This window comes from Martes martes, assembly GCF_963455335.1.
Source record: "Martes martes genome assembly, chromosome: 11".
Taxonomy (NCBI): domain Eukaryota; kingdom Metazoa; phylum Chordata; class Mammalia; order Carnivora; family Mustelidae; genus Martes; species Martes martes.
Genome location: NC_137899.1, coordinates 81,052,279 through 81,075,653, shown reverse-complemented (window position 1 = coordinate 81,075,653; position 23,375 = coordinate 81,052,279). Strand labels below are relative to the sequence as shown.

At 36.0% G+C, this 23,375-nt stretch overlaps 1 protein-coding gene across 1 annotated transcript in view; it reads left to right on the top strand.

The window, feature by feature from the left end:
- Positions 1–246: 246 nt before the first annotated feature.
- IQUB (IQ motif and ubiquitin domain containing) overlaps positions 247–23,375 on the top strand; it is a gene marked incomplete at both ends in the record, with an annotated part of 47,118 nt that continues 23,989 nt past the window's right edge. The window contains 7 exons of the mRNA XM_080818732.1: positions 247–676; positions 3,829–3,963; positions 6,921–7,082; positions 7,169–7,341; positions 7,924–8,079; positions 12,839–13,049; positions 18,702–18,877. Coding sequence (XP_080674858.1) covers positions 247–676; positions 3,829–3,963; positions 6,921–7,082; positions 7,169–7,341; positions 7,924–8,079; positions 12,839–13,049; positions 18,702–18,877 — 1,443 coding nt within the window. The remainder of the gene's footprint in view (positions 677–3,828; positions 3,964–6,920; positions 7,083–7,168; positions 7,342–7,923; positions 8,080–12,838; positions 13,050–18,701; positions 18,878–23,375) is intronic.

Sequence of the window (23,375 nt, the reverse complement as noted above, 5' to 3'; positions counted from 1 at the left end):
AGATTTTTCTCAAATTGATTGTGTTTTGAGGTTCTCTTTTGGTTTAATTTTTACTTTCTGTGGTGTTTTTACTAAAAATTCACCAATGCTTTTACTTGATGCCGTTACTAAAATAATCAGTATTTTAAAAAAAATAACAAGGAGCATTACAGTGTATTATAAACACTGCTGTATACCACCAATGAATTTGGTATCTGGTGTAGAAATTTTTATGTGTAGTAAATATATTTTTCTTGGTTCAGGAAAATGTCTGATCAGGAAGAAGAATTTGATGCTGAGAATGTTGTGAATGCATCAGAAGAAAATAAAGATGCTTCTGGGATTATCAGTATTCCAGTTCCCTCTGAAGAGTTTCCAGAGTCAGATCAAGCAGAAGATAATGAATCTGAAGTTGAACCATCCAGTGAGGGTTATACAACACATGCTAAGGAGGAAAGTCACCAGGGCTTATCAAACGTGGAACCAGAAGATGAAGAACAACTCATGGAAGAAGCTTTGTTGCCCAGACAAGTTTCATATTCTCCAGAAAGTTCTACAGAGCACTATCTAACTAAATATGATAATGTAATGCAGCCAGCCAAACAGTATTCGAAGTCTGAATCTCTGGCTTTTCTGGATAAGATAAAGGCTATAAAGGAATCTCTGAAAGCATCAGTGAAAAATCCTTTAGCAACAGGTATTACATAGGGAAGATAGGAATTTATTTTCCTCATTTTGAAGAATGGCTGCTTTTTCAAATTTGTTTTGCTTGAAGATTTGTTTTATATTTGCTATTACATTACTTTCCCTTTCCTTTATCTACCAAACTTCTGTAGCTACTACCACTTGATCTCTTTTTAAAAATTTTTTATTTTTATTTTTATTTTTTTAAAAGATTTTATTTATTTATTTGACAGACAGAGATCACAAGTAGGCAGAGAGGCAGGCAGAGAGAGAGGGGGAAGCAGGCTCCCCGCTAAGCAGAGAGCCCAATGCGGGGCTCCATCCCAGGAGCCTGGGATCATGACCCAAGCGGAAGGCAGAGGCTTTAACCCACTGAGCCACTCAGGTGCTCCTGATCTCTTAATTAAGTGCGAAGATACTCTGTTCTATCTATTTTCCCTAAGTAGATGAACACCATTTAATTTTAAGTTGATATTGATCCATTTTTTTCCTAAGTAAGGTACGTTTTTAAAATGTTTAGGAACTTTGGAAAATAGATTCTTGAGTATAATTGTAGTTCTTTTGCATGCCTCTTTGGAATTAATTGTTCATAGCTAGCAAGAAAGAGTTGGAATGGAACTTGACTCCAGATTCCTCATTTCATATCCAGGGCTCATTCTTCATATCTTGTTACTTTTACATATTTCCATACTTCTGCTTAGGGTTAACTTTATATTTAGCTTTGGAAAAATTGTTGTTCTCTTGCATTACTGGTTAGCTTTAAAGGCACAATGTTCATGGCATGTAGGAGTTATTACTGCATTGTTGGTAACAAAGCCAAAGTGGAGCAGCAAGAAGGTGGTTTATACCTAGAACCAGCCTACTTGGCTGATTAACTGGTTGCTCCTTTTCCCTCTTGTTTATTTATTTGTTTCAAAAGCTATTTTTTTTTATTAAGTTCAGTTAGCCATGATATAGTACATCATTAGTTTTTGATGTAGTGTTCAGTGACTCATTAGTTGTGTATAACAGTGCTCATTATGTCACATGACCTCCTTAATACTCATCACCCAGTTACCCAATCCCTCCACCCCCTTCCCTTCTGCAACCCTCCATTTGTTTTCCCACCTCCAGAGTCTCTCATGGTTTGTCTTCCTCTCTCTTTTCTTCCTATTCAGTTTTCCCTCCCTTCTGCTATGGTCCTCTGTGCTTTTCCTTATATACCACATAGGAGTGAAACCATGTGATAATTTTCTTTCTCTGCTTGACTTATTTCACTTAGCATAATACTCTCCAGTTTCATCCATGTCAACGCAAATGGTAGGCATTCATCCCTTCTGAGGGCTGAGTAATATCCCATTGTATATATGAACCGCACCTTCTTTATCCATTCATGTGTTGAAGGACGTCTCAGCTCCTTCCACAGTTTGGCTATTGCTGCTATGAACATTGGGGTGCAGGTACCCCTTCTTTTCACTCCATCTGTATCTTTGAGGTGAATACCCAGTAGTGCAATTGCTGGGTCATAGGGTAGCTCTAGTTTTAAAGTCTTGAGGAGCCTCCATACTGTTTTCCAGAGTGGCTGTACCAGCTTGCATTCCCACCAACAGTGTTAGAGGCTTCCCCTTGGTATCCAAGATCTATAAAGAACTTATCAACTCAGCACCCAAAAAACAAATAATCCAGTCAAGAAGACCTGTTCGTTTGTTTGTTTCTTTAAGTAATCTCTGTGCCCAATGTGCGGCTTGAACTTGCAGCCCTGAGATCAAGATTACATGTTCTTCTGACTGAGCCAGCCAGGCAGTCCCTGGGCTCCATTTTTTGATATCTCTGTGATTGCCTGATACTGTAGTTTTTAGCAAGCACATGAAAATTAGAATAAAGTTGTCTTGGTCCTGTGCTTTCTGTAGTTCGTGAATTCCTTCACATACCTCCCCTTCTCAAAGCTCAGGAAATCACTGCCATGAAAATGTTAAAATATGTTAACCATAGAATTTTGACTCTATAAAACAACTAAAATAGCTTTCTGATAATTTAACATCTGTGAGAGTGTTCTCTTTGTTGATAACTTTGAAAATAAGTTTTATTCTCAAAGAACCTCAGCATTATCAATGCCTAGTTAAATTTTATTCTAGGATTATTGATAAATGTGTCACTTAGCTTTATGAAAATTGTCATATGTCAGGAATTTAGAAATGTACAAAACTTTCTTGGTCCACAGTGTACACTCTGCCCTCTTACTTGTCACTCACTTCTTACATCTTAACTCATTACATCTTCTCCATTAAAATTTAAAAATCTATAGATATAAAAGAAGAAAGTTTACCCCATTATAAGAAGCTTTTTTAAAGTTTTTCTTTATTATCAACATGTAAGTGTCTTGATTTCCTATTTTATAGAATGGGTAGTGAGCCACGTAATGTCTATTTTTGTGAAAAGTAGATTTGTATTAGTTATTCTAGATATTTGTAATGAACAGTGATTTTTCTGTTTTACACTTTGGCAGCCATAGTCATAAATCAATTATGGGAAGAAGAATGGACTTAGATATCTTTTTCTTTGAAAATTTCTCTATTGGATTTTCTTAACTTCATGAATATGCACTGACTTATGGATGCACGTTATCATATATAATCAAAGCCTGCACATGCACATCACAGCTTCAAGGACACCCCCTAGGTCTCCGGGTCTCCTGTTCTGCTATTCAGTACATTTCTGAGATGTTCCTCTATTTATATCTGAGTAATATAATACCAGATACCAATACTAGATTAGTACCAATTAATACCAGTTTTATATCAAATATTGGGACTCTTTAAAAGCAGTTTAGTTTTATTTCCTATTTCTTGTGGAATTCTGAGTGAAGAGGTAATCCTGAATGTGCATGGATCCTCATAGCAGAGAATGGAAAAAAGATTGGAACTTGGAGCTGGGGTTGGGGGAACAGGTACTGACCACTGATAATTCTTGAGAGTCTGGATTCATCTGCAAAACAAAACTTGAATGTCACTTCTCATAGAAATTAAAACGTCTTTTACCATGGAAGTGCAGTGGGGGAACATGGCAGAGGCAGTCTGCATTCTATGTGGCTAAATATTGCTCCATCATTCTCTCTCTGCTTGTGGACTGTAGGTTGCTGACCCTTGCTTTTGACCATGGTTCTTTCTTTTCTCTTTTCATCTACAGTAAAAGTTGTACTTTTTCCTGTGGGCCAGGAAATTATAATGCCTTTTAAAATAGATATCACTGTAAAATACCTCAAGGATCATTTTTCATATCTACTAAAGATCCCATCTAATGTACTACAGATAAGATATTCAGGTAAGTTTGAAAGCTAATAAAACTTACCAAGACTTCTTTAGTTTTATCATGTGCATAATCAAGATCTTTGATTTGTTAAATTGATATCTACTCTTTGAACATTATAATTATGCATTCATTCACATTTTTATTGAGGACATACTTGTTCTAAATACTTAGCTAAGAACTGAAGATGTAAAGAAACATGAAACAAAATCTTCATTCTGAAATTGTTTACAGACTAGTCAGAAAGATGAAGCAATAGTTACACATAATGTGTAAATGTCTTAATGGAGATATGCACAAAAAACTGTGAGAACAGAGAGGAAAGAAACTGGAAGTCTAGAAAGCTTCATTTAATAAAAGTGGTAATATTTGTGCTAAGTCCCAAAGAAGTTAGAAAATCTTGGACTCCGGAGGAAGTTGTAAGAAGTTTAGAGTGGCTAGAAGTAAGTTCTGTGGGGGGAGTGGGAGACAATGAGGTTGAGAGAAGTTGATGAGGAATGAGTATGTATAAAATAAGAAAAGGACTAAAAATGGTTTCTCTGTCAGTCTTGATAAATTAAGGTCAACTCCCTTTCCCATGGTGTTCAAGTTGATTTCTTTTTTATGGGCCGTATTGAGCAGCCCACTTTATAGTAGCCTCGTGTCATGAGAGGACAGTCTTTGTAACTGTGAAAGAAAGAGCGAGAGCAGCCTAGCTAAATAAATGTTTCTGTAGAATATGTCTGCACAGATGCTAATATTTTAGTTTTGAAGTTTTTGTATTAACTTATAAAGATGCCACAAAAAAACTTTCCAGGGAAATAAAAACATTTTTCTGCATGTGGGAAAATCCTAAACACTAAAAATGAGTAAACCATACCTGTTAAATTTCTCCTCATCAAATCAGAGAAAACAATCAGTTCAATTTCAAAATTATTTTTAGAAAACTATTATAATGAATGTGTTGTAATACTAAGATGCTCATGTATTCAAACAACTGACTATTAAAGCTCGGGTAGAGAAACAACGCTAAAATTTAAATAGTTATTAGTAGTAATAATCATGATGGTTAATTTATTGAGGTGTACTGTGTGCTAGTCCATCTACAGAATGTTTTACCTACATTATCACATTATCATTCAGTCCATACAACAACCCTTTGAGGTAGGTATTGTTATTAACTTTTTTTGAAGGAAGGAAACTAAAGCTTGGGAAACTTACACAAATTCACACAGCAAATGAGTGGTAGAATCTGAACTTAAATATAGGTATGACTCCAAAAACGGAATTTGAAACTGCTTGCTTGGCATTCTCTATAAGATGAAGTTCAAAATTGGAGGAGAGAGCACTTTGAGACTGGAGTAGCTAGCCAGTGGTATTTGAGACTCTCTGTTCTTTGTATTTCATGACCAACCTTTATGTGTGGGTGCCAGTCGTCACCACTGAGTAACAGGCTTATGTCAGCCATGATAATAAAAGAGCTTGATTCTATGTCAACTGCTCTCTAACATAGGTGCTTTTTTTCTAGTACTAGAATTGGAGTTCAAATTTGGTGGGGTTAAGCCTCCTACACAAACTAGAGGAATGACAGGGACTCTGGGAATCTATATTGGTTTCCTATGGGTGTTGTAATGATTAACCACAAGCTTAATAACTTAACACATGATTTCTCTTATAGTCCTGGATGTCAGAAATCGTAGGTCAGTTTCAGTCAGATGAAACCAACATGTGGGCAGGGCTGTTCTCCCTCTGTAAGTTCTGGGGAGAATCTGCTCCCTTGTCTTTTCCAGCTTGTAGAGTTGTACACCGTATTCATAGGCTCATGGCCCTTTCCTCCCTCTTTAAAGCACGCAGTAGAGCATCTTCAAATCTCTCTCTACTTTTGTTTTATCATCTTCTCCTCTGTAGTCAAATCTCCCTTTCTTCCTCTCTAAGGGCATTTGTGATTACATTTAGGACCCACATAGATATTCCAGGATAATCTCTCATCTCAAACTTTTTAACTTAATAAAATTTACAGACATCTTTGCTATATAAGTTAGCATTCATAGGTTCTGGGGATTAGAACATGGATATATTCTGGGGCAACCTATCACATAGTCCATATAATATTCATGTTACTTTTTTAAGTTAAGAATTTGGGGTGTGAAATTGAAACTCATGGGTCTTTGTGCTTTCTTAAACATAGCTAAAATGGACTGGTGGTATCTGATATATTTCTAAGAATGAGTGTCACAAAATCTTTGGTATGTTCGAGTTCCCACCTCTAATTTAGGAAGACCATGCATTGGAAGAATGATAGAGATTCTATCAAAACAGCAGCCAATAACATTATATATAGTTTTTTATTCCTTGAAATAGAGAAGTAAAATTTGAGTAAATTTACAGGATATACCAATGAAGGGAGATAGAACTAAAAAAGGTATAAAATAACATAAAAATAAAGTGATGCACACTTTTTCCCAGCACAAACCTAAGCCTTAACTCCATTTTTTCATGAATTTATTTACATGAGTTCCTTATTATAGAAACTGAAAGGGAAGGATGGAACTCTGAGTATATGCTTTTCTACACTGGAGAGAGGAATGGGTATGAAAATAATCAAATTTTCCCTGATCTAATTATGTCCATGTTCACAAATAACACATTGTGATTTTTTAGCAACTCAATGTTTAGAATATGATTGTGCTCATGGAATATGTTATTTTTAAATAGTCATAGAGTTGCATGGTTATTATATATTTGTATTTCTGATGAGAAATCCCGTGAGAGTTTTAGCTTTACTTATAATGCTGAATTCTTGCATCTTAACTTTTCCCATTGTGGCATTTTCTGTACTAACATTACAGCAAGGGGTAGACATCATCAATATTCTATTCAGTAATTGAACTATATGTGTTCATACAATCATCTTTGATGTTTTCCATCCCCTTACAATGAGTATATATGGTTATTTCTTTGTCATAGCACTTCTAATTTCATGTCATTTTTAGGAATGATTCTTAAAAATAATGAGACTCTACTGCAACATGGAGTTAAGCCACAGGATGTTGTACAAGTGGAAATTTTTTCTACAGATCCAGATCTATTTCCAGTCAAAAGAATACAAGGTTTAAATGATGCCTCTCAAATCATAACTGTCAGAGTACAAACTGGTTAGTTATTTCATGTCTTTTAGATAAAGTATTTTAGAGCCCCTTTGTAGGTGAACTTTCATTCAATCTTCGTTTTACCCCCTTAGGCATTACTGAGTACCAGGAGGTAGCTGTTGAGATTATAAAATCTGACTTTCACAAACCGTTTCTTGGTGGATTCAGACATAAAATAACAGGAATAGAATATCACAATGCTGGAACGCAAACTGTACCTAAAAAGATTCCCAAAAAAGACAATGTATTTTGTAGGGATACCCAGGTAATATTTTTATTTTTCTGTGTAGATTTTTGAAACTTCAGAATGAACAGATGTTCTGTGTACCTCTCTAAAATTAAAAATTGCCTCATTTGCCATGATGTGGATGGAGCTAAAGAGTATTATGCTAAGCGAAATAAGTCAGTCAGAGAAAGACAAATACTGTGATTTCATTCATATGTGAAATTTAAGAAACAAAACAAACAAGCAAAGGGGAAGAAAGAGAGATAGAGAGGCAAACCAAAAAAAAAAAAAAAAGACTCTAAACTATGGAGAACAAACTGATGGTTACCAGAGGGGAGGAGGTAAGGGGATGGGTAAATAGGTGATGGAGATTAGTGAGTGCGCTTGTTGCGATGCATGAAGTGTTCAGTCACTCTGTTGTACATCTGAAGCTAATATTACACTGTATGTTAACTAACTGGAATTTAAATGAAAACTTTAAAACATTAAGTTAAAATCTTCCAAGGAATTATACAGTAATTCAAATAATAACAGAAAATTAACTGAACACAGAAAAATGTCCTCTTTACTCACTTAGATGTGTACATAGTGGATATTTAAATTTTTATGTTTTGATTTTAGACAGTTCTTCAGAGAAAAAAGCTCCAACAGACTACAAATACAACATCCACACAGATGACTAAAATTGGTGTGTATGTATCAAACATGACTGATAAACTGGTAACACCAGGAAATTATTTTTCGGCAGCAGAATACCATGCTCAAAGATTACAGTCGGTAAGATAACTTTTATTAGGAGTGAATACTATTACTAAGAATGAAAGAAATGAGCCAGTTGCTCTGTGTGCATCTTCGTGTGTTTCCTTAAGCCACACTAGCTTACAAAACAACCCACATGGGTGCTGTTAAAGAAAAAATTACTCATAACGCATACTGAAGATGGTAAGGCAGACTTTTAGGAAGGGCTACTACAATGGGGTTTTTTGGTTGGGAAAAGAGTCTGGGCTCAACTCTAAGTACAAGGAAAAGTGAAAATTTATAGTCAAGGAGTAGGGTAGAGGTCAGTGGATGGAAAATTACTAAGAAAACATCAGAGGTAAGGGGAGATTCTGGCTAAACCACTCTAAACAGGATTTTTTATTGAAGGCAGACCAGAGTTGATTGGTCTGGAGCCATATATTATAAGTATATTATAAGATCAAATTTTCTTATATATTATAAGAGCCTCATTAAATATTGAGGATGGGATCCTGGTTAAACTGGCTGAGCAGGCTTTTGCTAAAATTGAACAATTCAGACATGATCACAGAAGCCCAAAAGTTGAGGCCTAATTAAAAAACTGCTCAGAGGGGCCTGATTAGAGTTTGGTCAAGGAGAGAATCTTTATTAGTGTGAGTTCTGTTTCACTGGTATTAAAAGCAGTTTTTATCTCCAGTCTCCCCCCAGTAGAAGGAACCATAATCCTAAATGCCCCTAATCCTTCCTTCCCTTTCTCTTAGGGATTCCTAAGGATTTGTGTGTTACCTTTGGGCATTGTTAGCTTTGTCTTCTCTATACCTTGGCTTTAATCATTGGGACAGTAGAATCACCTAGAGGACTTTCCAGAGTAACTGAAACCAAAAGGACTCCAAAGTCTGTTTTCTCTGATATTAATATAGCCACTCCAACTCTTTTATGTTATTGTTTGCATGGTCTATCTTTTTCTGTCCTTTTACTTTAAATCAACCTATTTGAGTCTTAATCTAGAATATTTCTCTATAGACAGAACATAATTTGATTTTGTCTTTTTATCTAGTCTGATAATCTCTACCTTGTGATTGAAGTATTTAATTCATTAAAAGTATTTAATACATTTATATTTAATGTAATTATTGTTAAGGTTGGATTATATCAACCATTTGCTATTTGTTTTCTGTATGTCAGATGTCTCTCTTGTCTTCTCTTCTTCCTTTGCTGTCTTTTATGTTAAATTTTTTCAATATAATATATACTTTTTTAAAAAGTATACAATTCAATGATTTTTACTACATACAGAGTTATACAATATTTAGAATGTTCTCATCATCCCAGAAAAAAAATCCTGACCCAATAGCGGTCAGTCCCTATTTCCCTCCAATGTTTTCTGCCTTAGGAAACCACTAATCTACTTTTTGCCTCTGTTGGTTTACCTATTCTGGATATTTCATGTACATGGAATCATACAATATGTAATCTTTTGTGATTGGCTTTTTAAAAACATAGCATAATGTTTTCAAGGCTCTTCCATGTTGTGACATGTACCAATACTTCATTCTTTTATATTACAGAATAATATCCCATTGTATATACTCAACTGGATATACCTATTGTATCCATGCCAATGTATATACTGAATTTTGTTTATTTATTGGTTGATGGACATTTGAGCTGTTTCCACTTATTGGCTGTTAGGAATAAAGCTGCCATAAACATTTGTGTACAAATTTTTATGTGGACATATATTTTCATTGCTCTTGGGTATATGTCCAGGAGTGTAATTGCTGGATCGTTTGGTAAGTATATGTCTAACCTTTTTGAGGAACTGCCAGACTGTTTTTCAAAGCAGCTGCAACATTTTATATCCCATCAGCAGTGGACAGGATTCCAATATCTTCACATATCTTCACATCCTCATCGATACTTGTTACTGTCTATATTTTTCATTATAGATGTCCTAGTAAGTGTGAAGCAATATCTCATTGTGGTTTTGATTTGCATACCCTGATGGCTAATGATATTGAATATCTTTTCATGTGCATATTAGCAACATTTTACATTGTCAGAGACATTTTTGATATGATGACTTGCGGGGGGTGTTACCATGCTTTAATGGGTAGAAAACAAGGATGCTGCCAGCCATCCTATAAGCATAGGAACACTAGCCCCACTGCAACAGATAATTATCTGGTCCAAAGTATCAACAGTGCCATTGCTAAAACCTGCTTTAGGGTCTGTCTCTATCACAGTAGGTAGTCATTGATGTCTCTGGTCAATTTGTTGTTGTTGTTTTTCTATTTTTAAGTTTGCCTTCCTGAGGACCCCTGGTTTAGCATTGCCTAATGGTTAGGTAATGATTGACCAGAGGTTGTGCTCAAATTCCTTGATCTAGTAAAGCTTCCACTTTAAAACAAAACAAAAATAAAAACTTCCACTTTAGCTAATGGACCCATGTGTATATTGGAAGATGCATTCAAAGTCCAGACAAGTTCAGTTTCTGAATATCCTGGCTTTTACTTTCTGCTGGGTTTTCTTCTTGCATTTCTTCTGCACAAGACCTCACAGCCTGGGATATGGAAATAGGGAACACCTTTTCCACTCTCTGAATATGTGTTTATCCTTGTACATGTGTTCAGCCTTTATGCTACTAGGGATATTTGGGAGGTTATCATGGATGACTATGGCTATCTCTTCCTGATCTCCCTGATTAATTTCTGGCTAGTCTGCCTGTCTATTGCTTGCTCCAGAAGACAATCTCAGCTGAGTTGCTGGCTGGTTTGTTTTTGTTTTTGTTTTTGTTTTTTTGTGGGTTTTTTTGCACTGAGATTACTGTTGTTTGTGACATTGCTTGTGACATTGCAACCCATGCCTGAGTTGCCATTCTTTTGTCTTTTTCTCCCTTTCTGCTGGTTGGAAGATGATGAGAAATGGGCCAGCCACCTAGGGCATAAAAGTAGGAAGCCATTTGTTGAATATAATAGAGCTTTCTACCAGCTCTAAACTGCTTGCTAATCCCTGGTTTATGATATAAGAAGGGAAAAACTTGTATTTATTGTTTAAACAACTGTGTTTTAGTGTCACTATTTAATAAGTGTAGTAGCACCCAAGTTAAATGCATTCTATTGATTTTTATTTAAATTAAGAAAAAATAAAAATTTTGTAAAATCTTTTTGTTGGTTTTTTAATATTGATTCAATAGCCCCCCCCCCCCTTTTTTCTCTGAAAATGTTAACTCTTTCTAGTCTGGTCTTGATTTTTGTTTTGTTTTGTTTTACTGTAGTACAGTGGTTCTAAAAGTTTAGCAGGCATCAGGAACACCAAGAGAACTTACAAGATACAGAATCTGTGCCCTACCCAGGATTTCTCATTCAGTAGCTCTGGCGTGGGGCCTGATAATTTGCATTTCTAATAGTTTTCCAGATGAAACTGTTGGTCTGACCATTACTCTTTGAGAACCACTGTTCTAGTAATTCTGTTTCACATAAAAGTAAACTTTTCTTTGTTGAATGAGGAGCCTTATATTTTGGGGGCTCTTCCCAAATATTTGGTTATTCTTGGGTGTGTAGGCAGGGTATTTGAAGTCCCCAATGTCCAGTGTGCTAAGCATATTTGTTTACTACAGCCTTATGGGGTAGTTTTAGGGGATGGCCAAGCCTTGATTGTGGAAGAGAGGTAGTGTTCTGAAAAGGGAGCTTCTGTTCATCCGGGGTGTCACCAGCCTCTGGGACACTAACTGTTCTTGCCTGGAGGCAAATACTTCTGTTGCTGTTTACCTGAATTGTTTTAGAGAAGCCTGTCCCTCTTGCATTTCTCAATCAGTTACCTTATCAATTGCCGGAACATCCCTCCTGCTCATAGGATCCATCATTGGTTAAGGGCTAGAGCAGTCTTTCACTCTTCTGTATTTTCTAACTTGCCTTTCCACCTTCCCCGTGCAGGATTAGGCATAGATTCTTTAATTTATTTTATCTGTCTCCTTTCTTGAGGGGATTCTTTAGAGTTTCTGTTCCTTTGGAGGACTCCTTTAGTATGACCCAATGTCCTTATTGATTTCTGCTTATATGATTTTCTGTAATTACCAAGAATTAGGATATAGTAAAGGAATGAGTCAGCATATTCTCTGTCCTCAATTTTGATCTAGCCTCTCCACATTTTATTTACGCATTTAGTAAATACAAATATTAGCTGCATTGCAAGTTTCTTGAGGATTTAGTACTGTACTATAACCTCAGACATACTTATATTTCTCACGGTTTAACAAACGCGTGTTTGCTTAAGTCTTTCCTTTATCTAACCTGCCTTTGGTGGCTTCTACACATAACCTACCTGCCTTGTGTTTAGTTAATGAAATTTTGTTTTAAATATGAGCCTAAGCTAATGATAGTTAAGATAAACTAGAGACAATTAATATTCATAGCAATAATGGTATTTATTGAGGACTTGTGATATATCAGGGTTAAGCTGAGGGCTTTATATGCAAAATCAAAATTTACAAAAACTAGTGAGTAGCGGAGGGCAGATTTAGACTGAATTTTACTCCAGAGCCTATGCTCTTAAGCATTGTACTAACTGCCTCCTAGGAAGGCGTATTTGCTAGATTTCAAAGCCAAATTGCTGATGTGCATTACCCACAGCTTATATGTTCTAATGTGTGTGAGAACACCTGGCATAGGGCAAACCTAGACTCTCGGTACTTCCTAGTAATTACTACACTGAAATAGAAATAATCACCATTGCCTTTTGTTATTGTCTGATATAGTTGATAATGAATACTTTTTATTTCCTTTTAATTTAACTATAGGTAATAGTGCTACAGACTTACTATAGACAATGGCATGCTAAAGTTGTGGTAGAGAATTTAAAAAGACAGAAAATGTTAAGATTCAAGTGGGAAGCAGAGGAAGAAATAAGGAAAATACAAGAAAAAGAGGAATGGATCAAATTGGACTATTACCGGAGGCATAATCCTCAAACAAAAGAAGATTTTGAACTTCTTTATAATGCACTGGAACGTGAGTTTGAAATAGCCTTCACATAAAATATTAGTTTTATAAGTTTTCACCAGTAGGAAAAACAGGTTTACTAAAGACAGAAAGAAGACCTTATTATTTGAGGATGATGTCTTGGGAATCTTTGACTAGAGATTTTAAAGAGATAAATAATGTTTTACATTTGGGACAAGAATTAAAGCAGGAATAAAATTGGGAATGCTTTTATATTAGCAATGGGTAAATAAAATGTGTATACTGCTCTGTAAATTACGTGGTTTTGGTGTATTATCTCATTTGATCATCCCTGTGAGGTAGAAAGAGAAGTATTGCCCAATCTGATTCTCTGATGGTCTTGGCAATTTGTGAACTCAGAGCTGAACCATTTGGAATCCCTCAGTTTAACAGCCTGTCTCTGACTCCGCTCTTTAGAGGGGATATGGGCAATACCTTTTAATTCCCACCCATTAATGATCAGTATAAATGTATAGTCTCAACACAAGTGACTTTTGTGCCTTATTTCTTCCACAATATGTGTGCTAGTCATTGACACAATTAAAAGCTTCAGTTACTTGACTGGCCAAGCACTGCCTACTCAGGGGAGTAGCTACACTGTTCTTGAAGCCTTTCCCATTGCCTCCTTCCAATCTCAGCTTAAAGTTTGTCAGAGGCTTCTATGACTGACAGTAGAACCTGGATATCCTTGTCGTCATCACGGTTCCCACTGTACCCAAAACTTTTCATTTTTGTCACCACCACAATTTGTAATAATACATCTTTTTGTTTAACATTAATTTTCACCACCACCGGATGGTAATCTCCATGAGAGAATAACTTAGGTTTTTGGGGGGATGATTTATTTTTCTGTGCTCAGTTCACATGCCCAACAAATATTAATAGAATGAATGAATGGGTCCCTGAGGGGGAAACCCAAAGATGTTGAAGTGCAGCCATCTCTAGCTTGAGTAACAGAACATATAATTGAATACAATTTTAGGTGTCAGATATTGGGTCTATTTAAATAGCTATATGGTAACATGATATTTACCAAATGATGAAACAAACACTTGGTCTAACAAGCAATACTAATACATTGTTCTCTTTGGTAACATGCAAAATTGAGTGGCATTAGGAATGTGGCAGTGTTTGAGGTAACAGCCTTCTCCAGCTTTACGCCTGCCTCCCCTTTCTCCTAATTGTTGACCTCTGCAAATATTTTCTGTTTTACTTTAAACTTCGCTTCCATTTTCATTTTCTCTCAGATGAAAACAAAGTTTGTTTCTAAGTGTTAAGAGTTAAAAGGCAGTACTTTTGGCAAGTTGTCTGTGAAAGCTCTTATTAACAAGCATGAAACTAAAGTTGTGTTATAACAGAACTCTATTCAAATAATTTTCCAAATTCACATATAAAAAAAATCAAAGGATATTATTGTTATTTTGCTCAGTTGACAGACAGTTGTGCAAAACAACAGAAAATATGTTGAAAGAGGTTCTACTTTTTCTACTTAACGGCTATTAACTTGGACAGGTCACTCACTTCTAAGCCTTAGATTCTTCATCTATAAAAGGAATGAATGATCTTTGGCATATTTACTGCACAGGGCTTTATAAAGTGAAAATAAATATTGCATTTATGAAAGTACTTTAAAAGTGCAAAGACATACATACATAAGTTACCGTTATATGGTAAATAATTTTATACCATTTTCTATATTAAAGTAGAACACACATACTTTGTATGTCTACACATGATTTTTATGGGAGAAAATGAAATTTCTTACATAAAAAGCATTTCTTAGTTTTCTTCCAGCCCTGAAATTCTAAATTAAAACTCAATAATTTAGAAGTTTTGTTGTTGTCTTTGAAACTGCTGCCCTCTTGTGGCTCCTAGTGGCAATTGCACAGTTTGAATTACAGCCCCTAATTATTTTTTCTTTGGGTAATATGTCCCTCAGTAATAAAAGCAAAATATATCATTTTAAGAAAATGAACTTAAGTATGTAAGATAATGTAATGGTTCAAAGTCAAGACCATTTCCAGCAACACTATTTTATTTTTATGTTTTTTTTTTCAATTTCTTAAAGCAGTATGTTGAAGGTGACTCCTTTCATTGATCTGAATTGTCACTCTTACTTCAGCATAGGGATCATTATCTTTAAGAAACTTCTCTTGACATCACGAATTAGGCTCAGAGCCTGTTTTCCTTGTCCATGATTCTCTGTAAACACCACTTTCTTAACTGTCTACATTTGTACCCAGGGTACCTGATAAGACCCTTGTTCATTTTATGTAGTAAATATTTGTTGAATTGAATCTGCTAACCCTTTGCCTTGTTTGAACTTGCGCTGATGGCATTTTCTGACTCTTCTCTAATTATTATTTCTTGATCTTGATCTATCTTGATTTCTAGCTTCTGGAGTCCACTGACGTAATCTGGCTCTGGGCGTTCACTGAATCTTTCTTGGTTCTCTCCATTTAGGCTTTCAGTCTGTGAATGAGGATTTTAAAAAGCAGATTATGAACTGCTAGTGGTGGACAAAATCTTGTATGTTCTGCTATTTCTTATTTGGAAATCACAAGTTTAGATCTCAGAAATTTTGGAATGTATACAGACATTAGGACTAGTCCTGTCCTTTCATTTTATAGTTGAACTTCAGACCCTGGAAATTGGATGATTTGTCCAAGAAGATAAATTAAGGAGATAAAAATAAATATATTCCTTCAAATGAACTAGTTCCTTTAACATCTTTTTCTTTAAAAATATTGGTGACTATTGACATCTGTTATGTACTGAATTGTGTTCCTCCAAAATTCGTATGTTGAAGTCCTAACCCCTAGTACCTCAAAATATAGCTGAATTTGGAGACAGGACCTTTGAAAAAGTAATTTGGAAAAAAATGAGGTCATCTGGATGAGCCCTAACCAGTATGACTGATGTCCTTATAAGGAGAGGAGATTAGGAGACACACACACACACACACACACACACACACACCACACACGATTATGTAGAGACTTTGGAGGATGGTGTCCCTTTAGACCAGGAGAGAGGCCCTCAGAAGAAACTAACCCTTCCATCACCTTGATTTTGAACCTCTGTCTTCCAGAACTGTGAGGACATAAATAAATTTCTGTTTTTTAAGCCACCCAATGTTTGATACTTTGTTATGGCAGTCCTAGAAAACTAATTCAGTATTCCAGTTTTGTTTTTATTATCATCATCCCCATGGAACATATGTTTTATGAAAGGGGGCAGAATCTCTTTTGTTTTCGTCAATGTTTTTTCTGTATAGGTCTGGAAACTGTGAATTCAGAAAGAAAGTAAGTTTTGTCCATCTACTCCTGGTTCCTGTGTGTTTCTATTCCTTATCGGTAGCTGGGACATGCTATTTCTCTGATGTCATGTTCCATTCCTTACTATAAATTTACAGGAGATTGTTCATCTAATGGAGAATTTTGTTGGAATTAAAGTCCGTTATTTTAATTTCTAATTAGCTTCACTGGATTGTTCCCTTTAAAAAAATCATACTAATAATTTGAGCAAAATGTGAAGTTTGAATATATATGAATATAAATGAATTTGAGTGCATATATATGTGCACCAGGACTTAAGTATTAATCTTAGGAGAGCAGTATATTGCTATTTGAGGTTGGTGGGATAGCTTAAGTAATATCCTAGTGGCCTAAATTTATTATTGGTCCCAAAGGTTTCTAATGTAAAACTGGAAGTAAAATAGGCTTACTTATATCATTCAATTTTTATTTGCTTTCTGGGAACATCTATATAATCCCATGAGATAAATATTCTCAGTTATTATTTCCACAAGCAAGCAATTTTTCTCTTCATTCATATACTATCTTTGGATATATAGATTTTGTCAAATTTTTAAAAGTTCTTTTGGTTGGTAGAACTGCTCTTAAAGGATAAACTCATTAATCATAGATTTTCTAGACTTTCATAACATAATTTAGGCCTTAAATTTGCAACCCTTTTGCTGAAGACAATTTAGCTTTTAAATTTAAAAATCTTCTTTTTTGACAGACAAAGCTGTACAGTGTCTGAATAATGTATTCCTGGTGAGGGACAGAGTGGATTCTTGTAAAGAATATCAGTGGCATGTCCCTGGCCTGATCAGGATGATTTCAAATGGAAAGTTGAGAGGAAGAAGAAATAGTTTGATGAAACTTTAAAACTAGATATTATCAAAGGCAGTGGTTATAACAGAAAAGGGCCAGAAACAACAATTTATTTTAGAGAGAGAGGGAGAGAACATGAGTGGGGGTAGGGGCAGAGGGAGAGAGGGAATCTTAAGGTGATTCCTGGCTGAGCGCAGAGCCCCTTGTGGGCTTGATCCCAGGACCCTCAGATCATGACCTGAGCCTAAATCAAGAGTCAGCTGCTCAACCAACTGAGTCACCCAGGTGCCCCTAAAATAAATACATAAATCTTAAAAAAAAAAAATCATTAGTTTTAAGAGTAAGAAATTTGAGTCATCTTATGGAGGAATTTAGCTGGAAAGGTAAAAAACAATTCAGTGATAGGTATTTTCACATATATCAGAATACTAAACATATTTATATATATGTACACATACATATATGGGAAATGTATATATATTAAAATATTAACCACATTTATATATTTATATACATATATATGGGAAGGAAATAACATGTTACCCTCTGTGTATCTTCTTTTGGAAGGTTATCTTCCTGAGGGAAATTATTCTTTTTTTTTTATCATTTTATTTTATTTTTTCTTTTTCTTTTTTTTTTCCTGAGTAAGCTCTATACCCAAGGGGGTGCTCAATCTCACAACTCCAAGATCAAGAGTTACAGGCTCCACCGAATGAGTCCACAGGGCACCCGAAAAAGTGTATGCTTTAATCCCCATCACCTGTTTCCCCTCCTCCCACCCACCTCCTCTTTTGTAGCCATCAGTTTGTTCTCTAGAGTTATGAGTCTGTTTCTTGGTTTGCCCCTCTCTCTTTTTTTACCCCCTTTGTTCGTTTGTTTTCTTTCTTAAATTCCACATATGAGTGAGATCGTATGGTATTTGTCTTTCTGACTGCCTTATTTGGCTTAGTTGGCAAAAACACGTATTCTTTTTTATTTTTTAAATTTTTTTAATTTTAAAGATTTTATTTATTTATTTGATAGACAGAGATCTCAAGTAGGCAGAGAGAGAGAGGAGGAAGCAGGCTCCCCGCTGAGCAGAGAGCCCAATGCGGGGCTCGATCCCACTACCCTGAGATCATGACCTGAGCTGAAGGCAGAGACTTTAACCCACTGAGCCACCCAGGTGCCCCCAAAACACATATTCTTGAAGGGGGGTCTGAGTAGTACATGTTCATGGCTGCTACAAACCCAAACCCTGTATTTTTCAATACTGGGGAGAGCATGTGGTTACTTGGAGGCATAATGTAACATTATCTGCGCTGATTTCCTTCGTCTTCTCTTTATTTGACTCTAATTTTATTGCTTTAAGTTTCTCAGCTTCCATTTTATCCTATTTTTTCATATGTCAGGTGTACAATATGGATGCTTATATTCATGTATAATTTTATTTAAATTGACATACAAATAAAATACTGTTTGTCAGGATATGAGGTAAAAAAATTTTCTGAAAAGATGTGGGATTTTAAAAACTCAAGAGTTTTTCATGTTATTCTTCTAGTCTGGAAGCAAGAAGAATTTGTACGCATTAACCAGTCTTTCACTGGAGCTGAAAGGAAAGCTGCTCTGTGTGAACTTCTGGAGAAAGAGACGCAGATAATTGCTTCCATTGGGAGGCATAGATACATCGCATATATGGCAAACCGGGAAGCATCGATACAAGCTTTTTTGGATAAGGTTAGTAAAGTAACAATTATTTAAATAAGAATGTATCCTGAGTTTAAAAATGTAGAATAATAAACTAAAGAAGAGACTTACATTGTACAAATTTGCACGTTTAAAATTTGCTTGTGTGTTTTTCTTTTTTCTGATACAGCTTTAGACTTTTAACTGTGGCCTAGACTAATAGTTGACAATTAACATGAAATCAATATGTTCGTGACTAAAAGGTTTTGGCCATGAAGGAAAAAATAAAGATACCTTCCTTGTGACTGTTCATTTAGCTTTAGGCTGGCTCTGGAAGTTAGATGAATTGCACACCCTGATGAAATGGAGAGTTATTGAAGTCACAAAATGTCCGGGTTTGGGATGTCTCATAGAAAGCAACCTGGGGAAAAGAGATTTATGTTTTTGCTTTTGCTCACCAAGTCATTAACTGACTAGAACTTTCTGATCAAAAGCATATATGATTATTGAAAACCATGAAAACGTACACTTAAGGGAAAAACTAATTATCTTTTCGTGTTGAAATGGCCTATTTGATATTGATTGCATAGAGTGTTTCCATAGTGACCCGATCTCCTTTTGTAAATCCGATCTTTCCCAACAATTAAAAGCCATTCCAGACAAAAGAAGAAAAGAGAGTTCTTCAAGATCTTTGCCTATAGTGACTCTAGTTGTATGCTTCTTGTTATTTGAGAACATTCATTCTTAAAAAAACTTGTTTTTTTGATACTATAAATGCCCTCTCATTTTACTAATATACTCTCCTGTTTGATCTCAGTATTTCTTGTGGTTTTAACTACTACCTACAGGCTGGAACTCCCTGCAGGTCCAAACCAGACCTCTCTTAGGAGCTTCCAAATCACATATCCAATTGCCTATTGTTATTGCTCTCTGGGTGTCCCAAGAATACACCTTAAGTTGACATGTCAGCACTGAAATTAAACCATCTCACTGGTTCCTCATCTCCAATCTGATCCTGTTTTGTAGCACTCACATAATCTATCTTCATGGGTGTTTGATCATCTATGCATTTGCTTCAGGCAGACACCTGGGCATTACTCTTGACATCCCATCCAACCACCAACCAGTTTGTTTTATTACTTTAATGATCTTCTCAGTCCTTTATTTCTATCTTTTCAAAGCCACTACTACTACATATAGGGAAGTGGCTCTGCCATAGCACCCTGATGACCTTGCCTGTACCCGAACAGGGCAGGCAGGTGAAGACTTGAACCACAGCTAATCTGAATCTTGGTGGAATGCCTTGTGATCCTGCTGGAAAATGAAAGGATGGGAGGCTTCTGAAGAAATGCTATGGAGCAGTTCCTTTCTTTTGTTCCCCTGTGTCCCCTCAGAGGCGGTCATGAGAGGTCTTGTCATGTGTGTGTGAGCTTGACAGTGATTCAGTTGAATGTGGATTTCCTTCTCATTTGGATCACTTTCTGTCTCCAGATGAGGTTCAGCCTCCAGTCTCACCTCTGTCATCCAGACTGCTGCCCTAGTGACCTCACTACACACAGCTCTGCTCCTGCCTCTCCTTACTGTTCTCAGGGAGCAAGGATTTTCGTCATCGATCCACAGCACATCTCACCTGTCCTGCTGTTGTCTCACTGTCATCTCTCCTCGCACACTATAGCTACACTCCTCTAGCTGTGCGCATTCACCTGCACAGCCTCAGAAAGACCACTTGCTTTCTTTCATGCTTTTTCCTCTAATGTTGCCTCCACACAGAACATACTTTCCCTCCTTCCTTCGTAGCTAGCTAGCTACGTACCCTTCAAAACAAGCTCAGATGCCCCTTCTCCCAGAAGGGATCTGCTGATCGTCCTACTCTAGCCTGTACTATACGCTTTCATGAGACCCTGTTTCACTTTTGTTTTAGTACATAGTGGTCAGTTTTTGTTATATCTACTTACATATCTGTATTTACATCTGTGAATCATTCTTAGATACTGAGTTTCTTAACCAAGAGCAGTCTTTATCTCTGTATCCTTGTATCCTAGCAGGGTGCTTATCATTGAGCTTTACTAAATGCTTGTGGAGAAGGCAGGGAGGAAAACAAAGGGACAGAAATATGGTTGTGTAATTTCGTATTTCAGGTATTATCAAGAAATTAGGCACTGGAGATACTGTCGTTTCAGATTCTTGAACCTCTTCATTCTAGAAAAGATGGAAGCATAATATTCATATTTTTCCAGTCATATTTCAAACTAAACTTATTCCTTTAGCAAGTTTCTTTATCTTGAATCCGGCTTCACCACCAGGAGCTGTGTTCCTTACCTGTCTGATTGTTAACCTTACCAACAAGGATAGCATGGACCTAGGGCAGCAGAGACCCAGAATAATTGAAGGAGCTGGGGGCCTCTGAGGTATGGTGGACAGGGAGGATGAGTGGCACCTGCCCTTCCTCATTTGAGGCTAGAACTTCTACAGGAGTTCCTAGTTAGGCTTTCTCTGATGCTTTGTTTGCTATAAACTACTTTAAATCCTTCTTATTAATACTTATACAGTATCTATCCTACTTATGTCTTTATACCCCCTCCCATCCTGCCCCACCACCCCAGGCTTCAGGTCTAACATTGTATCTAAACCTTTATTGAATTATAAAGAGGTCAAGTCCCCACATACAATATTGACTCTGGAGCCGGTTGATGCCCATTGCTCTTTCTCATGAAGGGTAGCACTCTACAAAGGTCTTGAACTCTCACCAGAAAAAAATGAGGTGGAGAAATGTTGTTCACAAGAATTTTCATGAGGAAGAAGGATGTGGTCTTTGTCTTTTTTTTTTTTTTTTTGTAAAAACTGTTAAGTTTTTGGGGTAGGAACTAAAACCCTGAAGGATCCTAAGTGTAGAAAGAATTGCCAAGAAGATGGAAGTCTTTTGAGTGTTGCCAGAAGAGAAAAAGAGAAAGTCGAGTGAGGAGACAGTTGGAAGGCAATGGGCACAATGTGACTTTTTACTAAATAAATGATTAAGGGCAAGATTTTTTCTTTTTCTTTTTTTTTTTTTTCTTCTTTTTTTTGTTAGTAAGAGAAACAGAACAAGAGCAATGATTGGGGCTTAGTGTCCACACTGATTCAGGACAACACAAAAGGATGCAAGCGAGACCAGAAGACTGAAGGAAAAAGGGAAAAATTAGCCACAAAAACTTGTAGAAATCAAGGGAAAGGTTTTTTGTGAGTCATAGGTTTTAGAATTTGAATTCTAAATTCACAGTTACCTCAGCTGATAAATCAGTTAATCTCACCAATCGTCAGGCTAAGATTTAAAGGAAATGGACATTTTAGCTAATACAAGGGAATCTTACCTTAGTTTTGACCAAAATGTTCAGGGCAAGGAAAACACATCCACAGGTTGGCACTGCTACGCTTGAAGTTGATCCTAATCCATTACATAGCTTAATTAGTCTAGTCCTTAAAAATATTGACTAACAGTGACTTTGGCCTACTTTTAATCTGTTATGGTAAATTACAAAATCTTTGTTATTCTATTTAAATTCATTTAAATCACTTTTTTGTATAGGATGCCATACTAAACATTATAGAAAACAATAGAGTTAGGGGTGCCTGGGTGGCTCAGTCTTAAGTGTGTTAAGTGTCTGCCTTCAGCTCAGGTCATTAACCCTGGGATCCTGGGCTGAACCCCAACTTGGGCTTCCTGCTGGGTGGGGAGTTGGCTTCTCCCTCTCCTACTCCCCCCGCCCCTGCTTGTGTTCCCTGTCTCGCTGTATCTCTCTTTGTCAAATAAATAAATAAATAAATAAATAAATGACCAATAGAGATAGATTTTATAGTCTTTCCTTGGAAATACTTCTACAATATCTACTCCTCTTTAGGCCTGTCTACCTCTTCCCTCTCCCACACCTAGCACTGTCTCTAATAGTCAGGTGGAGATAGTGCTGATTTCATAAAACTTGAAGTAACTCATTATCCAGCAGTTTGGTATTTTTTTTTAATTACTAAGAAAAAGTAGCTTATAATGAATTAATCCCTGAAACTAATCAATGTCAGAGTTTTTCAAATGTCAAAACTAATGATCAGAGCTATAATGCAGACTTTAAAATCCGCATTTAGCCCTGTAACGTATAGATATATAACGAAAATATTTATTTTCCTATAATTTGGAAATAACTTTGGAGAATAAAATTTTATGTTTGGTTTTAGTTGAACTTCATTGTATTTAAATATTACATGGCTTACTGAACTAATATTTTATTTTTAATCCTCTTTCCTGCACATAGAATTTCTGAGTAATGAATGCTGTTATTTCCAATAGTCCAATCAAGGCATTAAACTAATCAGCTATTACGGATTCATACTAAACCTTCATTCTCCATAAAAGGCTTAATCTAAAGATTTTTTGGAAATATTAGTTAAATAATCTGTAATTTTAACACAACAAACATTGACCTTGGCAGCAGATTATCAAATGTTAGAAACTCACAAGCCAATAGAGCTGAAAAAAAGCAGGCCAAGAAATTCGAATAAAAAAGCATCAGCCAGTTTCTAG